The following is a 20,607-nucleotide window of genomic DNA, read 5'->3' as shown; positions in this document are numbered from 1 at the left end:
AATGGTCAAAGACCAAATTTGGTTTTGTGTTTATCTAATCATGATTGTTGACACCGCAAAAATGTAAATAAGAATAGCAACCCAGGGTTTAAGAATGTACAGAACACTGTGACATGTCAGGTTATGAATAACCAGGATTTATACTTACTATTTATGTTTGCCTTTCGTCAGAAAAATACATCTACAAAATCAAACATTTTAGCCAGGTAAGTTTCTGAAATTTGTTCCTGTAGCTGAAGTCTAGAGCATGGTGCTAGCAACAAAAGGTTGTGGATTCAACAGCCATCACACATACTGAAAAATGTATGCTCTAAATGCTTTGATGCTAAATGTTTAAATGTAATAATTCTAAAAAATATATAGCCTATGTTTAATAATGTATTTTATACTGTAGCTAATTTTATAACACTACAGTCTTATGATAAAGTGTGTGTGGTGGGGGGAGCAAGGGTACGTAGTTATAATACTTCATATAGTTATAATACTTAACAGAAAATCTTAAGCTTGAACATTTGAAATGTTGCCTCAAACATATTTGACATTTTAAGTCATTTATAACATGATTGGGTTAGATATACAGTAAATTAACTAGAATAAATTAACTATAAATTTGTTAGAATTTATAAAAGCAGATGTTACAGTCATCACATCCAAGCTTTATAAAAGTGGTGAATGATAAATGTTTAAGTAAATAGAAAAATCAGATTTTTTACCATCTGAATGTCTCAACAGAAATCGAGACTCATCAGACCAGGCAACTTTTTTTTTTCAGTCTTCAACTGTCCAATTTTGGTGAGCACGTGCAAATTGTAGCCTCTTTTTCCTATTTGTAGTGGAGATGAGTGGTACCCGATGGGGTCTTCTGCTGTTGTAGCCCATCCGCCTCAAGGTTGTGTGTGTTGTGGCTTCACAAATGCTTTGCTGCATACCTCGGTTGTAACGAGTGGTTATTTCAGTCAAAGTTGCTCTTCTATCAGCTTGAATCAGTCGGCCCATTCTCCTCTGACCTCTAGCATCAACAAGGCATTTTCGCCCACAGGACTGCTGCATACTGGGTGTTTTTCCCTTATCACGTAAACCCTAGAAATGGTTGTGCGTGAAAATCCCAGTAACTGAGCAGACTGTGAAATACTCTCTGTGAAAAATTCTTTCCCATTCTGACGTTCAGTTTGGAGTTCAGGAGATTGTCTTGACCAGGACCACACCCCTAAATGCATTGAAGCAACTGCCATGTGATTGGTTGATTAGATAATTGCATTAATGAGAAATTGAACAGGTGTTCCTAATAATCCTTTAGGTGAGTGTGTATATATATACCTTTATGTATGTATATATACCAAAAAAAAAAAAACCTTATTTTATGTTTTGCTTTTTTATTTGAGCGCATCAGTCGTCTGTGAGGGGCTGATGCGCTGTTTTGTGTTTATTTTGTGATTATTAAAGTTTCATTTTGATTGTCCGCCGGTTCCCGCCTCCTTCTTCCGGATGTACATGGAGGGTTTATTATTACACAGACATACTTGTGAAATGTGGAGATGAAATGTGTTTTTTTACTGTATTTTTATTGTATTCACTGTTTTGTTTTCATTGAAAAATTTATGTTTTTCAATTCTGCACGTATTCACTGGCTCAGTTTCTGTCACATTGAACCTTCAGGTCAAGCTCAAACAAGCTTTTCATGCATTAAATACAGCAGCTTATCACAATAGTTATCCACAACACAAATGACAAACAGCTTTAAAAGTATGACAACTAACACATGACAACATAAATAAAAAATAATCTGACATTTAATTCTATCTACATTCCTTAAAATTATTTACTACTGACTGACTGATTTATTTCATACAACTTTATTTACAACCTGCTACTTTGGTGAATACTTCCACTAGTTTTTCTTGGCTTTCTCCTTCATCCTTTTCTGGTATTCAGCAATCTTTCTGTCAAAGAGCCCTGGAAAAATGAAAAAAACTTTTTTTTAATTTCTATTCAAGATCATTTTTATATTGGTAGCATCCTCTTCTTAAGCAAAGTACCAGTCATTAAGATGACAATATTAAAGATACCTCAAAATGTGACATTTATTATAATGAAGATTTTAAGCTCACTTTAATTAAACATAATAAAATAAAAAAAATAAAAAATCACTATTAGTCATGCTTGCCTTCATTCATATTACTCAGTACAAATTTGACATAATATTTATAATATATATCTTGATGTTGTTTCAACATTAATTTAGAGATTCAGTGTGAAAATATATAAAAAATAATACATTTTAATGTTAGGTCAAAGTGTTCATGTCTCACCTGTGCCGTCCTGAGAGGCGGGTCTCTGTTCCATTTCCTGAATGAAGAGGTCGAACATCTGCGTCTGTACAAATGTCTTCACAAACCGTCGGGTGCTCTTGGATTCTATTGCTTTACAGAAATTTGTTCGCTTGAACTCGCCCTGCTGGTCTTTGCCATTCCGCACAATATACTTAGAGAAGTGGCCGACAGTATTGATAAAAAATGGTAAGAAAGCTTCTGGGACCACCCGGTTCAACTCCTCCAGACCTGAAGTGATGACAAATGATATAAATATAGGTTATTAGTTTTAAATACTTGGTCATAATAATTGTGTAAGTGAATGTAGGAATAATTTCGATTTTTACATTTATGCTATTGTTTTGAGAGAATTATATGCCGTTTCTAGGGTGCGATTGTGATCGTTTACATAGCAAAGTCATGGCATCTTGCAGTTGTGAATATGAAACATTAACGAAAACAGTTTAAAATGTATTTAACACAAGTAATATTAGCGATTAAAGACACATCATATGTCCGGAAATGTCTCAAATTGACAGAGGTGCTGTGTTTCATTAACAGTCGCAACCCAGCATGTGCTGTGTTGCCATGTCCACTTAGAATACTTTTTTGGCTTACTTTTCATAATATCTCTTGTTAATATTACCAGTTGTGGACTGCACTTTTGAACTTATTTACAAAAACACAGCAGCATAGTTAGCTTAATTTAGTCTTATTTGCTGTGGCTAGTGCGAAGTAGCTTATTATTGTGCTATTTTGTTAAAATCAGGTGCTGGGTTTTCTAGCAAAATATGGCAACAGTCAATGATGATTGGTTCGTTGCGAGGCGGGGTGGGGGGTATACCTTATTACGGGTTTGTTCAAATACTTAAAGGTGCTGTAAGTAGGATTGACAGTGGTTGAACTAGGTATTGCAGTCCAAATTAAAAGTATTGGAGAGTTTTTTTAGCTGGCCCCACCTCCTCAGACTCTATGCACACACTGGTTGCCAGATGAATTAAATGAAATACGATGTGTTTTCCACCAACTAGCAACCCGGGGTTCCAAAATACAATTGGGTAAACTGGCAGTGGGCAGGTTTTACAATCCAAAACAGAGACCCGTAATGCATATTTTTAAAGGAGAATAACTTTCAGATAAACAACTTAACTTAGCATGTTTCTTAAATATCTACAAACATATAATGGTATTTTTATTCATTAGTAGTGTCAAAAACTTACATACAGCACCGTTTACCTTTAACACTATTTATGAGCAATGAGGAAATTGATAAATAAAAAACCAACTCCTCTAAATATGGAGAAAAAATGCTGCTTACTTGATTTCTCATTTTTGGCACTGAGGGCCTGCTTGATTTCTTGTTTGAGTTTGTGAGGTAATATTGTGTCCTCATCTCCCATCTGTTTGGAGAAACATTTCAACCACAGTCACCCACACTATTTCCATCAGTCACTTTTCAAGGCAACAAATTAAAGGATGCTCTCTATGATGTAAACGAGAACTTACACACTTGATAAATGTCTCCTTCCTGCCTTCTGACAAGTCAACAACAAGCAGCTGTGGGAGTAGTTGAATTTAGATGTCAGCTTGTAGCGTTTGAAATGTAAATTGGTTGCAATATTTTAACAGTGTCAAGAGTCTGGTCTCTCACCTCGCTCTGGTCAGTGGCCTGATCTGCAAGACTTTTCTGAACACCCAGCAGGTATGGTGTGGGTGCCATGACGACGTCGATTAGGATCTCAGGAACGATGGAAATTAGTGTGTGCTGCCAGATGAATGGATACAGGAGAACAGCCACTGCGTGGATCACCTGAGACAACGTCCTGCAGATATAGCATGGGTTTGATCAGGATTGGTTATGCATAAATAAATCAAAGCAAAACCTAAAACTTGTGTATGTGTGTTTGGTCACCCAAGCTCGTCAGCGATGAAGATGACCCTCCGCTCGAGTACGGTAGCAGCAAACACCTGGAGCACCTCCTCATCTGTCAGGCATTTGAACAATGTGCGGAAATCTACGTGCTCCAGCCAGGAGTCTGTTGGACGAGTCAAACTGATGATCTACAGAGAGATAAACGGATGCTCTATTATAGGTACAGGGGATAACTATGGGGGTGTGGGTGGGTCATTTATTTGTCCATAAACTATTTTCCTCTTTGACACTGTAAAGCTGCTTTGACACAACCAGTGAAAGATCCATGCACTTGGCCCAAGGTAGGTATCCAAAGCAAAACCTAAATGAGGGAATTGATAAATAAAAAACCAACTTATTTGCAGTTTTCTTCACAAATAAGACAAGAACCATCAGTGACCAATTCTCCACACCGCAGACTGAGGACAACTTCACAATGACCGACGCACACTCTTTCTCCTCCTTCTCCCCACTCTCAGAGATGGACGTTTCCAAATTTCTCCTGTCCAATCATCCTACTACTTGTCCACTTGATCCGATCCCCACTCACTTCCTTCAAGCGATCTCTTCTTCAGTCATACCTTCGTTTACTCACATTATCAACTCCTCTCTTCACTCTGGAACATTTCCCTCAGCATTCAAGCAGGCTCGGGTAAGCCCACTGCTCAAGAAACCATCTCTAAATCCAGTGCTTCTTGAAAACTACAGACCAGTATCCCTTCTTCCATTCATTGCAAAGACACTTGAGCGAGCTGTGTTCAACCAGCTTTCTATGTTCCTTGTACAGAACAACCTCCTGGACAGCAACCAATCTGGCTTCAAAAGTGGCCACTCAACTGAGACTGCTCTGCTCACAGTTACTGAAGCCCTGCAGCTAGCAAGAGCAGCCTCAAAATCCTCAGTACTCATCTTACTGGACCTGTCTGCTGCTTTTGACACCGTTAATCACCAGATTCTCCTGTCCACCCTCAGAAAGATGGGCATCTCTGGAATCGCACTCCTGTGGGTTAAGTCCTACCTCTCTGACAGATCCTTCAGTGTGTCTTGGAGGGGTGATGTTTCTAAGTCACAACACCTTACTACTGGGGTTCCTCAAGGCTCAGTACTTGGACCACTTCTCTTCTCCATCTACATGACGTCATTAGGATCTGTCATTCAGAAGCATGGCTTTTCTTACCACTGCTACGCTGATGACACCCAACTCTACTTCTCATTCTAACCAGATGACCCGACGGTAGCTGCTCGCATTTCAGCCTGTCTGAATGACATTTCTACCTAGATGAATGACCATCACCTTCAGCTTAACCTTACGAAGACAGAACTCCTGGTGACTCCAGCTAACCCATTGCTTCATCACAACTTCTCTATACAGCTGGGTTCGTCAACCATTTCTCCTTCGAGGACAGCCAGAAACCTAGGAGTTGTGATGGATCATCAGTTAAGCTTCACAGACCACATTGCTACAACTACCCGGTCCTGCAGGTTTGCCTTATACAACATTAGGAAGATTAGACCCTTCCTGTCAGAGCAAGCCACCCAACTTCTTGTCCAAGCTCTTGTTCTCTCCAGACTGGACTATTGTAATGCTCTCCTGGCGGGCCTTCCTGCATGTACTGTCAAGCCTCTGCAATTGATCCAGAATGCAGCAGCAAGGGTTGTCTTCAATGAGCCAAAAAAAAGCTCACGTTACTCCTCTCCTCATCAGGTTACACTGGCTACCAGTAGCCGCTCGCATCATATTCAAGGTACTGATGCTAGCCTACAAGACGACCACTGGCACGGCACCAACATACCTAAACTCATTGGTTAAATCTTATGTGCCCTCCAGAAGTTTGCGCTCTGCAAGTGAACGACGCCTTGTGGTGCCATCCCAAAGAAGTTCAAAATCACTCTCACAGACCTTTTCCTGGACTGTGCCGAGCTGGTTGAATGACCTCCCAATCTCAATTCGTACAGCTGAGTCTTTACTCATTTTCAAGAAACATCTAAAGACTCATCTTTTTCGACAGCACTTAACCAACTAATACTAGCACTTTTCCTTTCCTTGTCTTTTCATTTATTTAAAAAAAAAAAAAAAAAACCTGGCTATGCGTTCTATATTAGACTAACTGAGACTTGTCATGGCACTTGTATACGGTTGTTGTTCTCTTTTTGACCTGACTGCTTCTATTGTTCTCATTTGTAAGTCGCTTTGGATAAAAGCATCTGCTAAATGATTAAATGTAAATGTAGGTATCCAGTGCTGGATGAAGGTTTCCTGAGTCTTTGGTCTTTTCAGGGTGAAAAGTTATTAAATTTAGGTTAAACTCAAATCTAACTTAATTTTATTATCTAATTCTGACTTCATTTCAATATGACCTCGGATTTAGATTGTCATACGAATTGGTTGCATGACCATTTATAATGATTATTCTGACATTTGATTATTCTGTTTATTCTTTCATATTATTGTTCTCGTTCATTTGGGTGCTCATGTCACTCAAAAATATGGCTTTGGTCAGTCTTGGTTATTAGACAAAGGTAACTGGCTAATACTTTAGCCAATTCAAAGTTATCAGATCAACACAAGACATCAAATTCTCAAAGATGAATCTAAAAGTAAGATACATACCTGTCTTTTAGAAAAATAAATAATATAGAGAGTGTGGACACACACTCATCTGGCTACAGAAGCCCCTACACTTTTGCTGCAATCCTTTAATTACAACACCAAACATCCCCCAAATGGAGGCATGTACATACAGTTATCAGTTCCTTCTCAACCCCCCTCCACTCGGTTCACTCAGAATGGTCAATAGTATAATGTTCTACATGAATGCAAGTAATATTTACAGTCATGTTTGGTATCATTTGAATAGTCCCAGGGCGAGTGGTACAATGGTCTCAATCTTACAAAAGTAGACTAAAAGATGGTACAGTTCCTAAGAGTTAAGATATTTTTGCTTACTGTAATGGGAGTGCCCTTTCCCAGGGTCTTCCATGTAAATTACCTTCTGTTCCCATTGAGGTGTAAAACCTTAATGCAAATTCTATGTGAGAGAGGCGTTTCCTGCATCTCCACTCTGTGGGGTGTCTCGAAGATGCTTGTGTATGTTTGTACTGTCTGTTTCTAAGGAGATTAAAGTATCTGAGGTTCTTTCATCCTTAATAAAGCGCTATACAAATAAAGGCAACTTGACTTGACTCAGGGAGGAAATTTCTTTCTCATTTGAATCATTGCTAAAAAAAATGTAGTGATATAAATTGGTTTGTTCTTTAGTTTTATTAGTTGTATTTAGTTTTCATGTTTGATGTTTTCAGCCTAATTGTAATTCTCTTTTTTGTCATATAGTTATATATCCATATAGTCAGTTCTGATAAATTAAGTATTAAGTATTTTTTCTTTAGTAATTTGTTGCTAACTTCCATTTCGCAACTTGAAATTGAGTACCCTCAATTATAGAGATATTCAGGCAGAACTCAGTCAAGTTGGTACAAAGCATGAGGACATACCTGCAAGAAACAGCTTATCTCTGACCCTTTTCCCTGAGCTATTACTTCACTCACTTTAATTTCCTGCTGTTTTGCCAAAGCTGAGGGGGTGTGTGTTTGTGAATAGCGTGCCTCTGCCTGTGTGTCCGCTTGTTTGGAATTAGAGATGTATTAATTTACACCTCCTTTAATGTATTGTAATTGACTCTAGTTTAAAATTACTGTGGAAAATACATGTAAAACCAGCTTTTATTCTCTTCCACAATTCCACAGCCTCTTCCTCTTTTTTTTGTATTTCATAGAAAATGACAGACTAACACCAGTTTTTTTGGTTTTTGGTGTTGGCTAGAAATGGAAAGTGTAGCAGCTGCTGTCTTGAGCAACACTTATGTCATTAGGATAACCACAATTGTTATTGTGAGTCATTGCATCACTAGTACTTACCTCAGTGCCTCTTTCTGGAATAAAACTTTTGATATTAACAGTGTGTCCAGGAGCAGGAAACGCAGACTCCCTCAGGCTCTGCATAAATGGGTAAATCATCGCCATAGAGTATTTTCTGCGCTGTTCCACCTCATCAAAGATCTAAAACAGGGAGCAGACAGATTAAACAATGCAGGAAACAGGCAGAATTACAAAAAAAAAAGAAAGAAAAAAAAGGTTGGTGTGCAAACACCCACATTTTTGAATATGTCCATTTCTTTAAGATCACATAAGCTTTAGTCATATAGCATTCGTCATTGATGTTTTCCTGAATGAACAAACTAATTTCCAGTCATGAGAGAGCATTCACCTAAAAAAGTACCTGAACAAAGTTCAGCTCAAACAAACAAAACATACTCCAGTAACTGTAGCACTAAATTCAGACATTAAACAGACAGCTCAACAAAGAGAGCAAAGAGAGCACATATTACACAACCCATTTCAGACTAGTAAATGACTTTAGATTATCAAAGCCAATAAACTCCTAATTAATACAAAGTCAAGAAAAACTAAAGGCAAATCTCTCAAATACAGATAAAAACAATAAAGCACATAGGAGGTTACAGATGACCGTGCAGTAGACTATGATATTTACCTTGGAAAAGAGTCCAAAACAGGCTAAATTACTGATGATACAGTAGGCTTCAGGTAGACGAGCTCCCATCCCATCAGGCTAATTAAAAAAAGAGCAACGACAAGAGAAGCTATTTTTAGAAACACTTTCAAAAAGTGATGCTTAACCTGTTGCTATGTTGCCAGAGTGTTTTTGTTAGCGGGTGGCTTTGTAAGTTTCACACTTAAGGTAACGTATAAATAACAGGAAGCATCACTGATGATATCAGTCAACATTTACCAATAGCCTCCTACAGTATCCATTCTTCCTCGTTCCATCAACATCTGTAAGCACGAAAGAGAATGTTTCACTGTGAAATAGAGAAAAAGAGAGGGACGATGAAAAATACAGTTTCTGCCTCCATATAGCATGCTGGGAGAAATGAAGTATGTGGTGAAAGTACCTGGAATATTCTGTTAAGGGCGCCCAGTTTACACCCTCTGGGAAGCAAAAGAGTGTGAGCCCCTTTAACGTCTTCTCTTCCTCCTCCTTCTGAAATCGCACCATTCCATCCTTCTGTACTCAACAGACACAGAAAAAGACAAATGGGGAGCAAGACTACATTAATAAGCATCAGGGACAGAACATGCAAATGGAATTTATCATTCATGGAGATCTCATTCATATCAGAATAACAACGAATGAGCTATATAAATTTTTATTTTCACACATTTCCTTGATCGTGTCATTTAAGTAAAAATTAATAAATAAATATGTGTGTGTGTGTGTGTGTGTGTGTGTGTGTGTGTGTGTGTGTGTGTGTGTGTGTGTGTGTGAGACCCTGGAGCACAAAACCAGTCTTAAGTTGCTGGGGTATATTTTTAGCAATAAAATTATTGATTTTTCTTTTATGCCAAAAATCATTAGGATATTAAGTAAAGATCATGTTCCATGAAGATATTTTGTAAATTTCCTACCATAAATATATCAAAACTAAATTTTTGATTAGTAATATGCATTGCTAAGAATGAATTTGGACAACTTTAAAGGAGATTTTCTCAGTATTTAGATTTTTGTTACACCCTCAGATTCCAGATTTTCAAATACTGTCGGATCCTAATAAATCATACATCAATGGAAAGCTTATTTAAACCTATTTTAGATTATGTATAAATCTCAATTTAAGACTGGTTTTGTGGTCCAGGGTCACACACACACACACACACACATATAATATGTATGTACATAAATAAATAATACTATTACAAATAATAATACTATTACTAATAATTAATTATTATTAATCAGTTATTCACTATAATTAGTCTTTATTCACCTTCAAAGGACTAGGCCTATATTAAACAACAAAATACTACATATCGTTAATAAAATAAATATTTCTAGATTAATTAACCCATCAGTTAAGTCATATTAAAAAGTAGACACTTATCTTTAAAAAAAAAGCGAACAAAGACAATAAATCCTTTTGAAAGAATTATGTAATAAAACGATTGGTCTAATAAAAAGTTATTCAACAACTGAAGACACAATAGCACTTTTAATGAAGCCATAATAATGTGAACCGTGATGTAGAAAACTGTAACATTCCTCATTTGTATGTCGCGTTTGATTTCAGCCTTTACTAATTCAATAAATGTAAAATGTATCGAATTGTTATTGAATGGAAATAATGCCACAAGTGCGGCAAAAGTACTAAATATTTTCTGAATGCTACATGTGCCTGCATGCAGAGCACACGGTTTGTCTGCATCACCTTAGGGAACTGATAGATGATCTGTGGCTCATATATCCCATCTTTGGTCTTCTTAGGTCGAACCACCACCAGATATTCAAAGAAAAACCCGCTAGCGTATCGCTGCTCCTTTGCCTTTTCTTCTATAGGGGAAAGGTCTGTGCTTGCAGGTAGATCTAGTTCCTTACCAGTTCCTACAAAACACACACACACACACATGTTAGCTTCCGTGATGTTTACCTCTTTTTAAAAGCAAATGCTCTGGAACCAAACTGAGACTGTTTTCATGTCATTTCATGGATAGACTACCAAACCAACTGTTTATAAATGTTTGATTTCAAAACCGTCCAAAAATGTTGCTCTTCCGAAAAAAGCACTTGAGATGATGATCCAAAAGTGAATGCTGCTCCACAAACAAGTACAAACAAATTGGAATTGAGAAAGACGGAGCACTTCTGTGAATTTCCGTAACATCTCCATTTGAGCCTGCTTTTTGGCAGCCTCCCCCAACACACCGCAAACAAAGCCGACAGGAATACCAAAGGAGTCCACTAAGTCACAAAGTCTTGTTCTAGCTTGATTTGCCTTACCATGGAAACCCTCAGGGTGCATTTCTCTAAAGGACAGAACAATAACTGTTGCTTGTAACTGAAAAGAAAAGAAGTGCACTAAAGAACAGATGCAAATTGTGTGCTTTGACTGACTTTGTGAACCTCCTACTGACTTCATTAATGAATTTTAAATGAACAACATATTACAAGCAAATCTTTCTAAATATCTTGAATTGAAAAGCACATAATCAAAACTCCAGTTCGAAAGATAAATTAGCCTATTTTTAGGCACTTGCCCTAATTACGCTCTTAGACCAGAGAATGAGTCATGCAGAAATGTTTTGACAAGGTTAACTAGCCTACTTTTATATGCAATATATAGCCAATGGCCACAGCAAAAGATCACAATGTTTTACATAGTGAAGTTTTCTGTGCATTCAACAGAGATTCTTTTTGTTACTTAAAACATTCAAACAAACACAGTGTATGATTCAGCTGAATTTTAAGTAGCTGAAGTAGCTAGATATGTTTGTAAAAAATTCTAAAGCAATATTTAAACAAAATTTCTCACTGTCTTTGCTGATTTTCCCCCGGAAGGATGAAAATAAGGTACTGAACCTCTTCATGGCTCCCATGTCTTGTTGATCTTCACCTGGAAGAAAGACACCTGAGCAATAAAATGCACAAAACAGTACAATTAATCAAATGCGAACATAGCGAATTACTCAAGAAAGCTCAGAAATGTCACCAGAAATGCCTTGATCACCAACTCATGGTTGGACATTCACTTCCTCAGCCAAAGAGGTTTGACCATTGACCATAGCTTTGACCATTGACATGTTAATTTTAATTCCAACAAATTTGATTTATTCTTTCCCACGTGATTATATTTTCAATAGTTCCTCACCAGAAACCACAAAGACTCTTGCTGAACCTGCATTGACATTTAAATAGCTTACCATGTGCCAGACAGTTAACTGAAAAGAATCATTATATCCCTACAATATTGTGACAGAAACTATTCAACAAGTCCAACAGCATGATAAATCTAACTAACAAAACAAAAAGTCCAAGACATACATGCCGATAGACAGACAGACAGAAAGGCAGATAGAAGTCTTGCACAACACATTAAAGTAAGATAAATTATAACTTTCTATTCTGTCAGATCAATTAAATAAGAAAATAAAAATTTAAACAATTACTATTTCTATTTACACTGTACATAAACACTAAAACAGCGTGGTTGAACTTACTCAGATGTTTACGCGAGTTTGCCTTCGTTCCTCTTTTTTTGACGTTAGAGAGAGTAATTGTGCTCATGTTCGAATCTCTTTGCGTAAAGTTGGTCAATTAAAGTGATATGTTTGTCGTGATCTCACGGCAGTCTTTCCCATATGCGTGCCAGATCACTGTATTAACGAGACTGCGCGCAGCCAACATGTGTGCGCCCTGCAGATGTCAGACTCGCGAAAGACTCGCGAATCAATGATTCAATGAGTCGAACCAAACTGTTCGTGAATCATTTCACTGTTAGGGAGAGTCAAACAGCATGAAATACAGTGATAAATAGCATTATATACACATATCCTGTTTTACTTCAAAGGGAAATCAGCGAAAACAGGATGTGGGCGTCTTTGTAAATCATTTGAGAACTCAAAACAATGTATTTTATTAAGTATACTTAAGTAAAGTTCAAGTATATTTTTAAGTATACTTTATGTAGCAAGTATACAAATATCAGTGTTCTAGTAGTATAATTGTTAGTGTACTACTGTTTCAATACTCCTTGGGACTAAATTGGCCCACTTTCTAGTATAACAGTAGCAAACTTTGAGTACACAACTAGTTTACCTCTATGTTTGTAGTTTGTACTGCAATTATACTAAAAGTGAACTTATAGGTATACTGATAGTTTACTAATTAAATACTTTGTACACCTTGAAGTATAGTCTCAGTAAACTACTAGTTTAGTAGATTTATACTGCAAGCATACTCATAAGTTTTCTGTAAGTGAACTTTACATCATACTACTACATCCCTATTTAGGTTTTCATTTGTATATATTTTGTTTTATGAATATCTGAAAATACAAAACATCCAAAGAAAGAATAGGGTATCTGCTTGTAAACAGTTTCATAAAAAAAATAAAGAAATAACATTTTGAACAAAAAGCTGAAAATAGATTCGATCAACATCCCAAAGCTTGACTGTAATTGATTGGGTCATTCCTGTTATACAGTGACTTTTATGTCTCAATGACTTATTTACTCACATTTTCTCTAAAAAGAGTCACATATTTAAAAGATATTGCTTAAATTTTATATTTAGGTCTTCATTATCACTTAAACAGAGAAAATGGACATTATAAAAACTATTTTGTGTTTTACACACCCTTTTATTGATACGTGCATTCAATTGTATAATGTCCTCAGTGCAAAGTAATCAACTTTCATAAGAAATGTAAACCATGAAATGATAAAACCTCAAAATATGTATTAATTATGTTATAGACTATGCTTTCAAGAACTGACATCATTTATTTTTCTACTGTAGCCTATTCAACTGTACAAACTGAGGTAAGTTGCAACTCTCAATCCTAAAATTAATTTTTTTCTTTTATTTTTTTAAATCTTATCCTGCTTGTCCCACCCTTAAAGTTACACCCTGTTAGTCTATATTATGAAGAATGTTTGTCTTATCAAAAGAATGTAAAAACAAATCTGACATAGTTATAAAAATTCTGTTAATCTGTAGAAGGTTAGCTAGCTAAATGTTGATCACTCAATGAACTATGGCTAAGTTTTCCACCCTGTTAGGTTTATAGACCTAACAGGGTGGAAATTCTAATAGAATAAATAGTATTTAGTGTATATAGCAAATTTCTATATATACTGTGCAGATTCAGAACCCTTAAGCTCCCAGGTCACTGGTAGAGAACTCAAGCTTGGAGGAAAAAAATTAATAAAGGACCACCCACTTGGCTGAGTGGGGAAATATTTAAATATTTCATACAATTAACGCAGCATCGATTTTTCCCATCATAATTATCATCATAATAAAAAACACACACACAAAAAATCGCATCACTATCCATTATTGTTCATACTTTTGATGTTTTTGTTTGTTTGTTTGTTAATCTAGTTAATCCAAATGATATATAACATATTTACTTAATGCTGTAAAATAATTTATTATGTCTGTCCTCTCTCATTTGTAATTATTTCTCTAGCCATCTGAACAGATAATTGTTTTGCTACCATGATTGACTGTGATAAGGATCCACATAGCTATTTATCCACATATAAGGAAATCTGGATTATTATTTATTTTTATTTTTTGGTATTATTTTGAAACAATATATTATATGTCCAGTTCCACACGTTACAGATGGAAAACCAGGTCAATGACAGAAAGCTTGTCCACCGTTAAAACCTGTAAACTCTGGTGTTCCACACTGTTATACTCCGTTCCACCTTGTTTTACTCCTTTCCACCCTGTTAGACAATTCATTTTAAATAATAATTTGACAGCAATGTTAAATATTTGGCATACTTTTGTCTTATTTTGTGAGATGAGAAGCACTAACAGCATATATATGTTTTTGAGCTAAATTTTGTATTATTTACCACCCTATTGGCAAAAATGGGCACAAAAAAAGTACCTGTTCTTAATAATTAAGACATATTCTATTCATCAATAATTGTTCTGTTATTGTTTTGAAAAAAAAATGATAATAATAAGATGGCATAAGGGACTAGAAAAGCTCATTATTGTTTAACATTTACATTATTATCATTAGTATTATTAGCATGTTGTGATATCTATCTATATGTCCCTAACAGGGTGGAATATTTTCATGAACAATCTACCTATAATTATTATTTTTTGGAGTCCCTGAGCTTGACCAATATGTATTCCTAATAGTTAAGCATGTCACTATTTTGGTAGAATGCAAAAAACATACAATCATGAACACTTATGAAGCAAAAATGTTACCGCATACCAGGAATGACCCCATTATTTTTTCCAATTATTAAATTACTTTTTCGGTCTACATTTTATTCCATAATTTTACAGTTTTGATGCTGTTTCATGTCAGATGATCGTGTTACATGTGTTAGTATCTGTTGTGTTTTCTTGAAGATGCTAGTACAGAAGATGTGTACTAGCGCCCTCTATCATATAACAATGAAAACACAGATTCTAGGAGCACTAGTATAGTTCAAATACGTTTAGACTTTTTGTAAGTATAAGTCAAGTATACTTTAAAGTCATTTTAATTATATTTCTGAGAAGTACATAAAGCCCATTTCTGAGAAGTACATAAAAAGTAAACTTAAAGCATACTTTCCTATTTTAGTTTAAAATAAGTATACTAATAGCACACTTGAATAAATGTATTTTTCGTAAGGGTAATAACACATCTGCTGGCTTCATAATTAAGTTAATTCACTTGGTAGAAAACTGTCAGTTTCACTTCAGTAGATACAAAAGAAGTCTTACCTTTGTTGGTCTCAATTTCTCCATCTGAGAAAGCTCTTCTCTTATCTATGTCCTCTTCATGTTCTTGAGATCTTTCTGTAGGCCAAGATAGAGACAACTGAACCATATGCTAGTGCCTAGAAGTGTTAATTCGTCTGTATAGGCTTCTCTTTTGCAGTTTATTTACAAAGCAAAGCACCAATTTGGATGGCTGGGTGTGTAAACTGAGTAACTCACGTTCACGTCGATCACTTCTAAATGAAGAAAATAATCTTCTTCTGAAATTTTCCCCTTCATCCGGTGGCAGTCTAGCTGTAGTAGTAATAGAGACAAATGAAAAGATAAGGAATATTTTCAGAAGGTGAATATGTTGAGATTTGAAACACCCTTTACTGCTTTAATTAATATATATATCTATTATTACAATTCAATTGAATTAATAAACTACTTACTCTTTGAGCGCATTGAGGAGAACGTCCAGGTTCTCCTGGGTGATGTCATTGTGTCACCTACCAAAATACATGTATACACTTAGTCACAAGTCACAAGTTTCTTCCATATCTTTTTTCTCGGTCACAATCTAAAATAAATTATTTGCGATGTAATGTATCAGAGAGAACCCTGACTTCAGTAAAAGTTCCGTCATTGTGAGAAACTTCCATGATTTTTTTCCCAAAGACCAAGTGTGTTGGATTCAAATATAGCATCATATCAGGTAAGCAATCATATCTGAGCCTTACTATCTTTAACATACTACATACAATGCCATAAAGCCACATGCAGAAAAACAGTCTGCATAAAACCATAGTTTTATAAAAATTCTAGTAATTGTAATAAAAAAATAAAAAACTTAAAATACATCAGGGAAAACTTGTTAAATAGTTAACTGTCAGTGAAATCCTTTTACATTTAAACAGAAAACTGTAAGTGTACTGTTATACTGTAAAAAATAATTGCATTATTTACATAAAAATATGAATACTTGAAAATAACTACTGTTTAAATGTTTGAGGTTAGTATGCAACAAGGACACATTAAATTGATCAAAATTGACGTTAAAGACATCTATAATGTTACAAAAGATTTTCATTTCATATGAATGCCGTTCTTTTGATCTTTAAAATTAAATGATTATGGAAATTTAAATGAAAATAAATAGTTTCCACAAATAATATTAAGCTGCAAATTCTGAGCACCAAAAAAATCTGAGCAACAAATCAGAAGGATTTCTGAAGATCATGTGACACTAAAGACTGGAGTAATGATGCAGAAAATTCAGCTCTGACATTACAGGAATAAATTATATTTTAAAATATACTATAATAGAAAACAGTTAGATGTTAAATAGTAATATTTCACAATATTACTGTATTTTTTTTATTAAATAAATGCAGCTTTAATTAGCATAAGAGCTTTCTTTCAAAAACATCAAAGAATCTTTCCAACCCCAAATATTCTAATGGATTATGATATTTAATAATTTACCATAAAATATTGTTCATATTTTTGACTACATTCACATAGATACCTGAAACGTTGTCATTGTATTATTATTATTTATTTTAATTATTTAATAAAAATTAAATGTTGTGTTCAATATTAATAAATAGTTCATTTTGCTTTGTATCAAGTTGTACTGTCCTGGCAAAGCTCATGTTTATTCCCAGTCTCTTAAAGAAGAATCTCCATCCTCTCCCATACGTTTATTGGCATGTTTTTGTGAAAGACGTGGTCGTTAATATACTCTGGGTCTTTTTATAGCTGGCTGTATTCCCCACAGGATGACCTCAGGTCAGCAGTAGGTCTTCTGTTGCCCCAGTGACTCAGTTATGTGGGAATATTTTGAGGATGCACTGTTGTTGTTTCAAACGAATGTAGATCTGGGCCTTAAAGAGCTCATTTATGTTATTTCAGATCCAGACAGTGGCATAGCTGCTGTTCAGTGCCTTACTTTCAGTGTAGATTAGAAATTGGAGGAATTGTGGCTCAGATATGAATAGATAGACAGAGGCTGTGTCAGCTGCTGGGAAAAGGAGAATACCCTTTTCCTAGGCTCCTCCTTCAAACATCAATCAATCGTTAACATCCATTCATTCACCCACTCATTCTCTCACTCTCTCTTTCATTATTCCAAATTAAAGGCCATTCCTCATGTGATGAATGTGGTGGGACAGTAGATGACAACTTTTTGCACTAAACAGCTGTTTTAAATAGCTCCTCAACATTGATCTTATACTAGCCTACTTGTATTCCTTCTTGTACAGTTGTTTGTTTCTTATCAAAATAAAATTCAGATTGCACTGCATCAGTGAGGGAGAATTCAATGACAAGATCTGACCTCTGAATATTCACTCTAATCTCTTGTGTCAAAATTTTGATTCAAAACAGCTCAGAGGAGTACAATTATTTATTTATTTAAAGAAGGCTTAGCAAAAAGATGTGCATGTCTCATACAACAAAAACACACTCTGACCCTAATAAGAAATTTATTGGAATAACATATTCACCTTATGGTATGGTATGGTCACCTTACTGCTCTTTCAGGATTAGTTTGAACTTTTTTCAGTTAAAGGAATTGTTCACCCCAAATTTCATGGTAGTTATGACTTAAATTTTTTTACAGTACTGGAACGATTTAGGTCCCACAAAATTATTGCTGACTTACACTGAGCTTTTAAACTACAGGTAAATGCATACAGATCTGTATTCAGCACAGAACTATGAACTGAGAACAACTGAATTTGAAGTTGAGACCTGTTCTAGATTGAGTGTGGAGTATAGTGGTTGACGCCAGTCAGTATTAAAGCATCAACACGTGTGTGTGTGTGTGTGTGTGTGTGTGTGGTGCACAACCATACTGGGTCATTATATCATGACAGTTTCTCCTTTCTATACTGCAGGATTGTTGTTCAATGCGGCAGGGACTAAAGCAGGTCAAATGCGTTGTGTTTTATGAAGTTGTGTGTAAAGATCCTGCTTGTAACAGGACATAAATCTTGTATTTCATTTTTTTTTTTTTTTGGCATGAGGCATAAAATGGTAAATACTTTTACAGTAAGCTGTCTTACCTTTCAGGTCTAGAAGAAGGACTGAAATGAGCTTAGATATGTTTAGATCACTTCCTTGAACACTAAAGACACAGAGGTCCAGCTTGCCCCGAACTCCAGAGGGCAATATAGCACCTTATGACTCAAGCGAATATGTATTTCTCATTTTCCATTATTTTTTAAACTACAGGTAAATTTTATTATTTTGACTATTGTCAGGCAACAAGTTTTGATATATGAACGGGCTAGTAGGGATATTGATAGAAAATGTCTTCTGAGATCATGGATGTTATATAAATCATTTTCTCTGTCCACAGTGAACTACAGTGAAACCAATACTTGTTTTTTTTTTATGAGGAAGTTTCTTAGAACAGGAAATTCAAAAAAGCCATATGGTGAGAGACATCAATATGTTAAATATAATTTTTAATTTTGAAAAAAAAAAAACATTGCATTTTTATTTTTGTTATATTTATTTTTTATCGAGTATATATATATATATATATATATATAGAGAGAGAGAGAGAGAGAGAGAGAGAGAGCCCTCTTTTTAATGAAACTCAATACACTAAAGTCTTTCAACAGAATGTCTCTCCATGAATGCAGAAACTTGTACAATAAGAAATTAATTTTGCATGTGAGATTTTTGTGCAAATTAAAACTTACTCAGATTGAAACAGCATATATATATATTTTTTTTTTTATAGAAAAATGCCCAATGACATGTTACCATGAAAGTGTTTATGTAAATGTAAACGTTTCCTGCTTCTACATTTGTTGCCATTTCAAATGTTTTGCTGTGCACCTGTTCTTACAATTGTGCAAAATGTTTCCTGTTCATCAGTTATAAACACAACTTAGTTTTCATGCTGTGTACTGACAGCTAACAGGTGTTTCTACAGAATGAAAGCGAGCATTATGGCCATCAAAGGACACCACACTCGTGGCTTGTAGAACAGAAACAACATGTTCAAAGTGACTTACCACAGTGCAAACTCTCTCGAGTCTCGATTTGTAGCTTGAGAAGGTTGGAATCTTCAGTTTGATTAAATATTTACCACACCACTTCAGCACGTTAGCAGTCCACAACAGTTGTTTAATGGTTTACCTGCTGAACCAGTTTCTTCTATTTACTTTCTCTTCACCCACCTTGGACTTGTCATCCCCTCACTACATGTGATTTTTTTCACTGTCTTTGTACTCTCTCAGTTACTGTACAACTGTCTTGTGTGTGTGTGTGTGTGTGTGTGTGTGTGTGTGTGTGTGTGTGTGTGTGTAAAGAATCTTGAATCACTTTGTCGCTTCTGCTTTCATTTAGAGGAAGTGTTCATAAAACAAGAACTGAAGCGAACTGTCATACAGTAGTGAGGGAATTTCCTTATTTCAAACTCTGGTGCTTTTCAGGCCTTTCTCTTACAGGTGTATCTGCAGAAATAAATGAATTTGTACCACACAAAGGTAGTTTATTGAAAGGATAAATAATATTGCCATCATTGAAAGGTTATTTTAACAATTTGTGGTTTTAATTCCAATTTTAAAATAAGCATATCTTTGTAAGCATCCAAACTGGTTCACAAAGTTTTTATATGATATTTCGTTATCATTTGTAGCCTATTAAGCGTATCCATCCACACCCATTTAATGGTGTTTTTTTTTCAATAATATTTAAAAGTGAAGATTTACACTTTCATTATTAATTCTCCCTAGGTTTCTAAGATGCCGTAATTATTCTAATCTTGGCAGACCTGCTTCCATTATTGTAATAAAATACTGTGAATGCCTAAGAATAGCTATTGGTGAGTGCATTAGTTTTAGTAATACTTTATCATGTTGCATTTGGCATTAAAACATTGCAGCGGCATATATTTTGAGGAAAATATCTGTCTATATTTTTTTATTGAGTGGATTTAAAATTGGTATAAGATTTAACAACATCTATACAAAAATGTATTTTAAAAAAAAGGCATTTTAATGGCCTATGCAGTTCACAATTCTTTGCACAATTTTTGGGAGTGAAACATTTGCAGAAAACGTTGAATAAGG

General features: G+C 35.2%; 1 protein-coding gene across 2 annotated transcripts; it reads right to left on the bottom strand.

Annotated features, from left to right (window-relative positions):
- Window positions 1–1,522: 1,522 nt before the first annotated feature.
- On the bottom strand, window positions 1,523–19,791 carry LOC132114815 (DENN domain-containing protein 2D-like). 2 transcript variants are annotated; one of them, XM_059523152.1, is made up of 16 exons: window positions 19,549–19,791; window positions 15,963–16,026; window positions 15,755–15,825; window positions 15,539–15,613; window positions 11,604–11,699; window positions 10,503–10,675; window positions 9,192–9,304; window positions 9,029–9,098; window positions 8,771–8,848; window positions 8,137–8,277; window positions 4,222–4,370; window positions 3,961–4,132; window positions 3,816–3,866; window positions 3,628–3,709; window positions 2,310–2,558; window positions 1,523–1,953 (listed from the first exon to the last, which is right to left on the bottom strand). In XM_059523152.1, exons 5-16 carry the CDS (start codon window positions 11,665–11,667, stop codon window positions 1,889–1,891), a joined length of 1,407 nt encoding a protein of 468 aa, XP_059379135.1. In that variant the 5' UTR covers window positions 11,668–11,699; window positions 15,539–15,613; window positions 15,755–15,825; window positions 15,963–16,026; window positions 19,549–19,791; the 3' UTR covers window positions 1,523–1,888. The 2 variants fall into 2 exon arrangements, with proteins under 2 accessions (XP_059379135.1, XP_059379134.1); XM_059523151.1 differs by lacking the exons at window positions 15,539–15,613; window positions 15,755–15,825; window positions 15,963–16,026; window positions 19,549–19,791 and adding an exon at window positions 12,289–12,497.
- Window positions 19,792–20,607: the final 816 nt, after the last annotated feature.

The sequence above is a fragment of the Carassius carassius genome, chromosome 34 (assembly GCF_963082965.1).
Source record: "Carassius carassius chromosome 34, fCarCar2.1, whole genome shotgun sequence".
Lineage (NCBI taxonomy): Eukaryota > Metazoa > Chordata > Actinopteri > Cypriniformes > Cyprinidae > Carassius > Carassius carassius.
The sequence above is the reverse complement of the archived record's forward strand: the minus strand, read 5'-3'. Positions and strand labels throughout refer to the sequence as shown.

Coding starts and splice junctions, on each gene's coding strand:
- LOC132114815 (XM_059523151.1), bottom strand. CDS start 12,355: ATGAGCACAATTACTCTCTCTAACGTCAAAAAAAGAGGAACGAAGGCA. Junction 3,867..3,960: donor AGGCCACTGACCAGAGCGAG/GTGAGAGACCAG, acceptor CTACTCCCACAG/CTGCTTGTTGTTGACTTGTC. Junction 1,954..2,309: donor CGCCTCTCAGGACGGCACAG/GTGAGACATGAA, acceptor TCATTTTTCCAG/GGCTCTTTGACAGAAAGATT.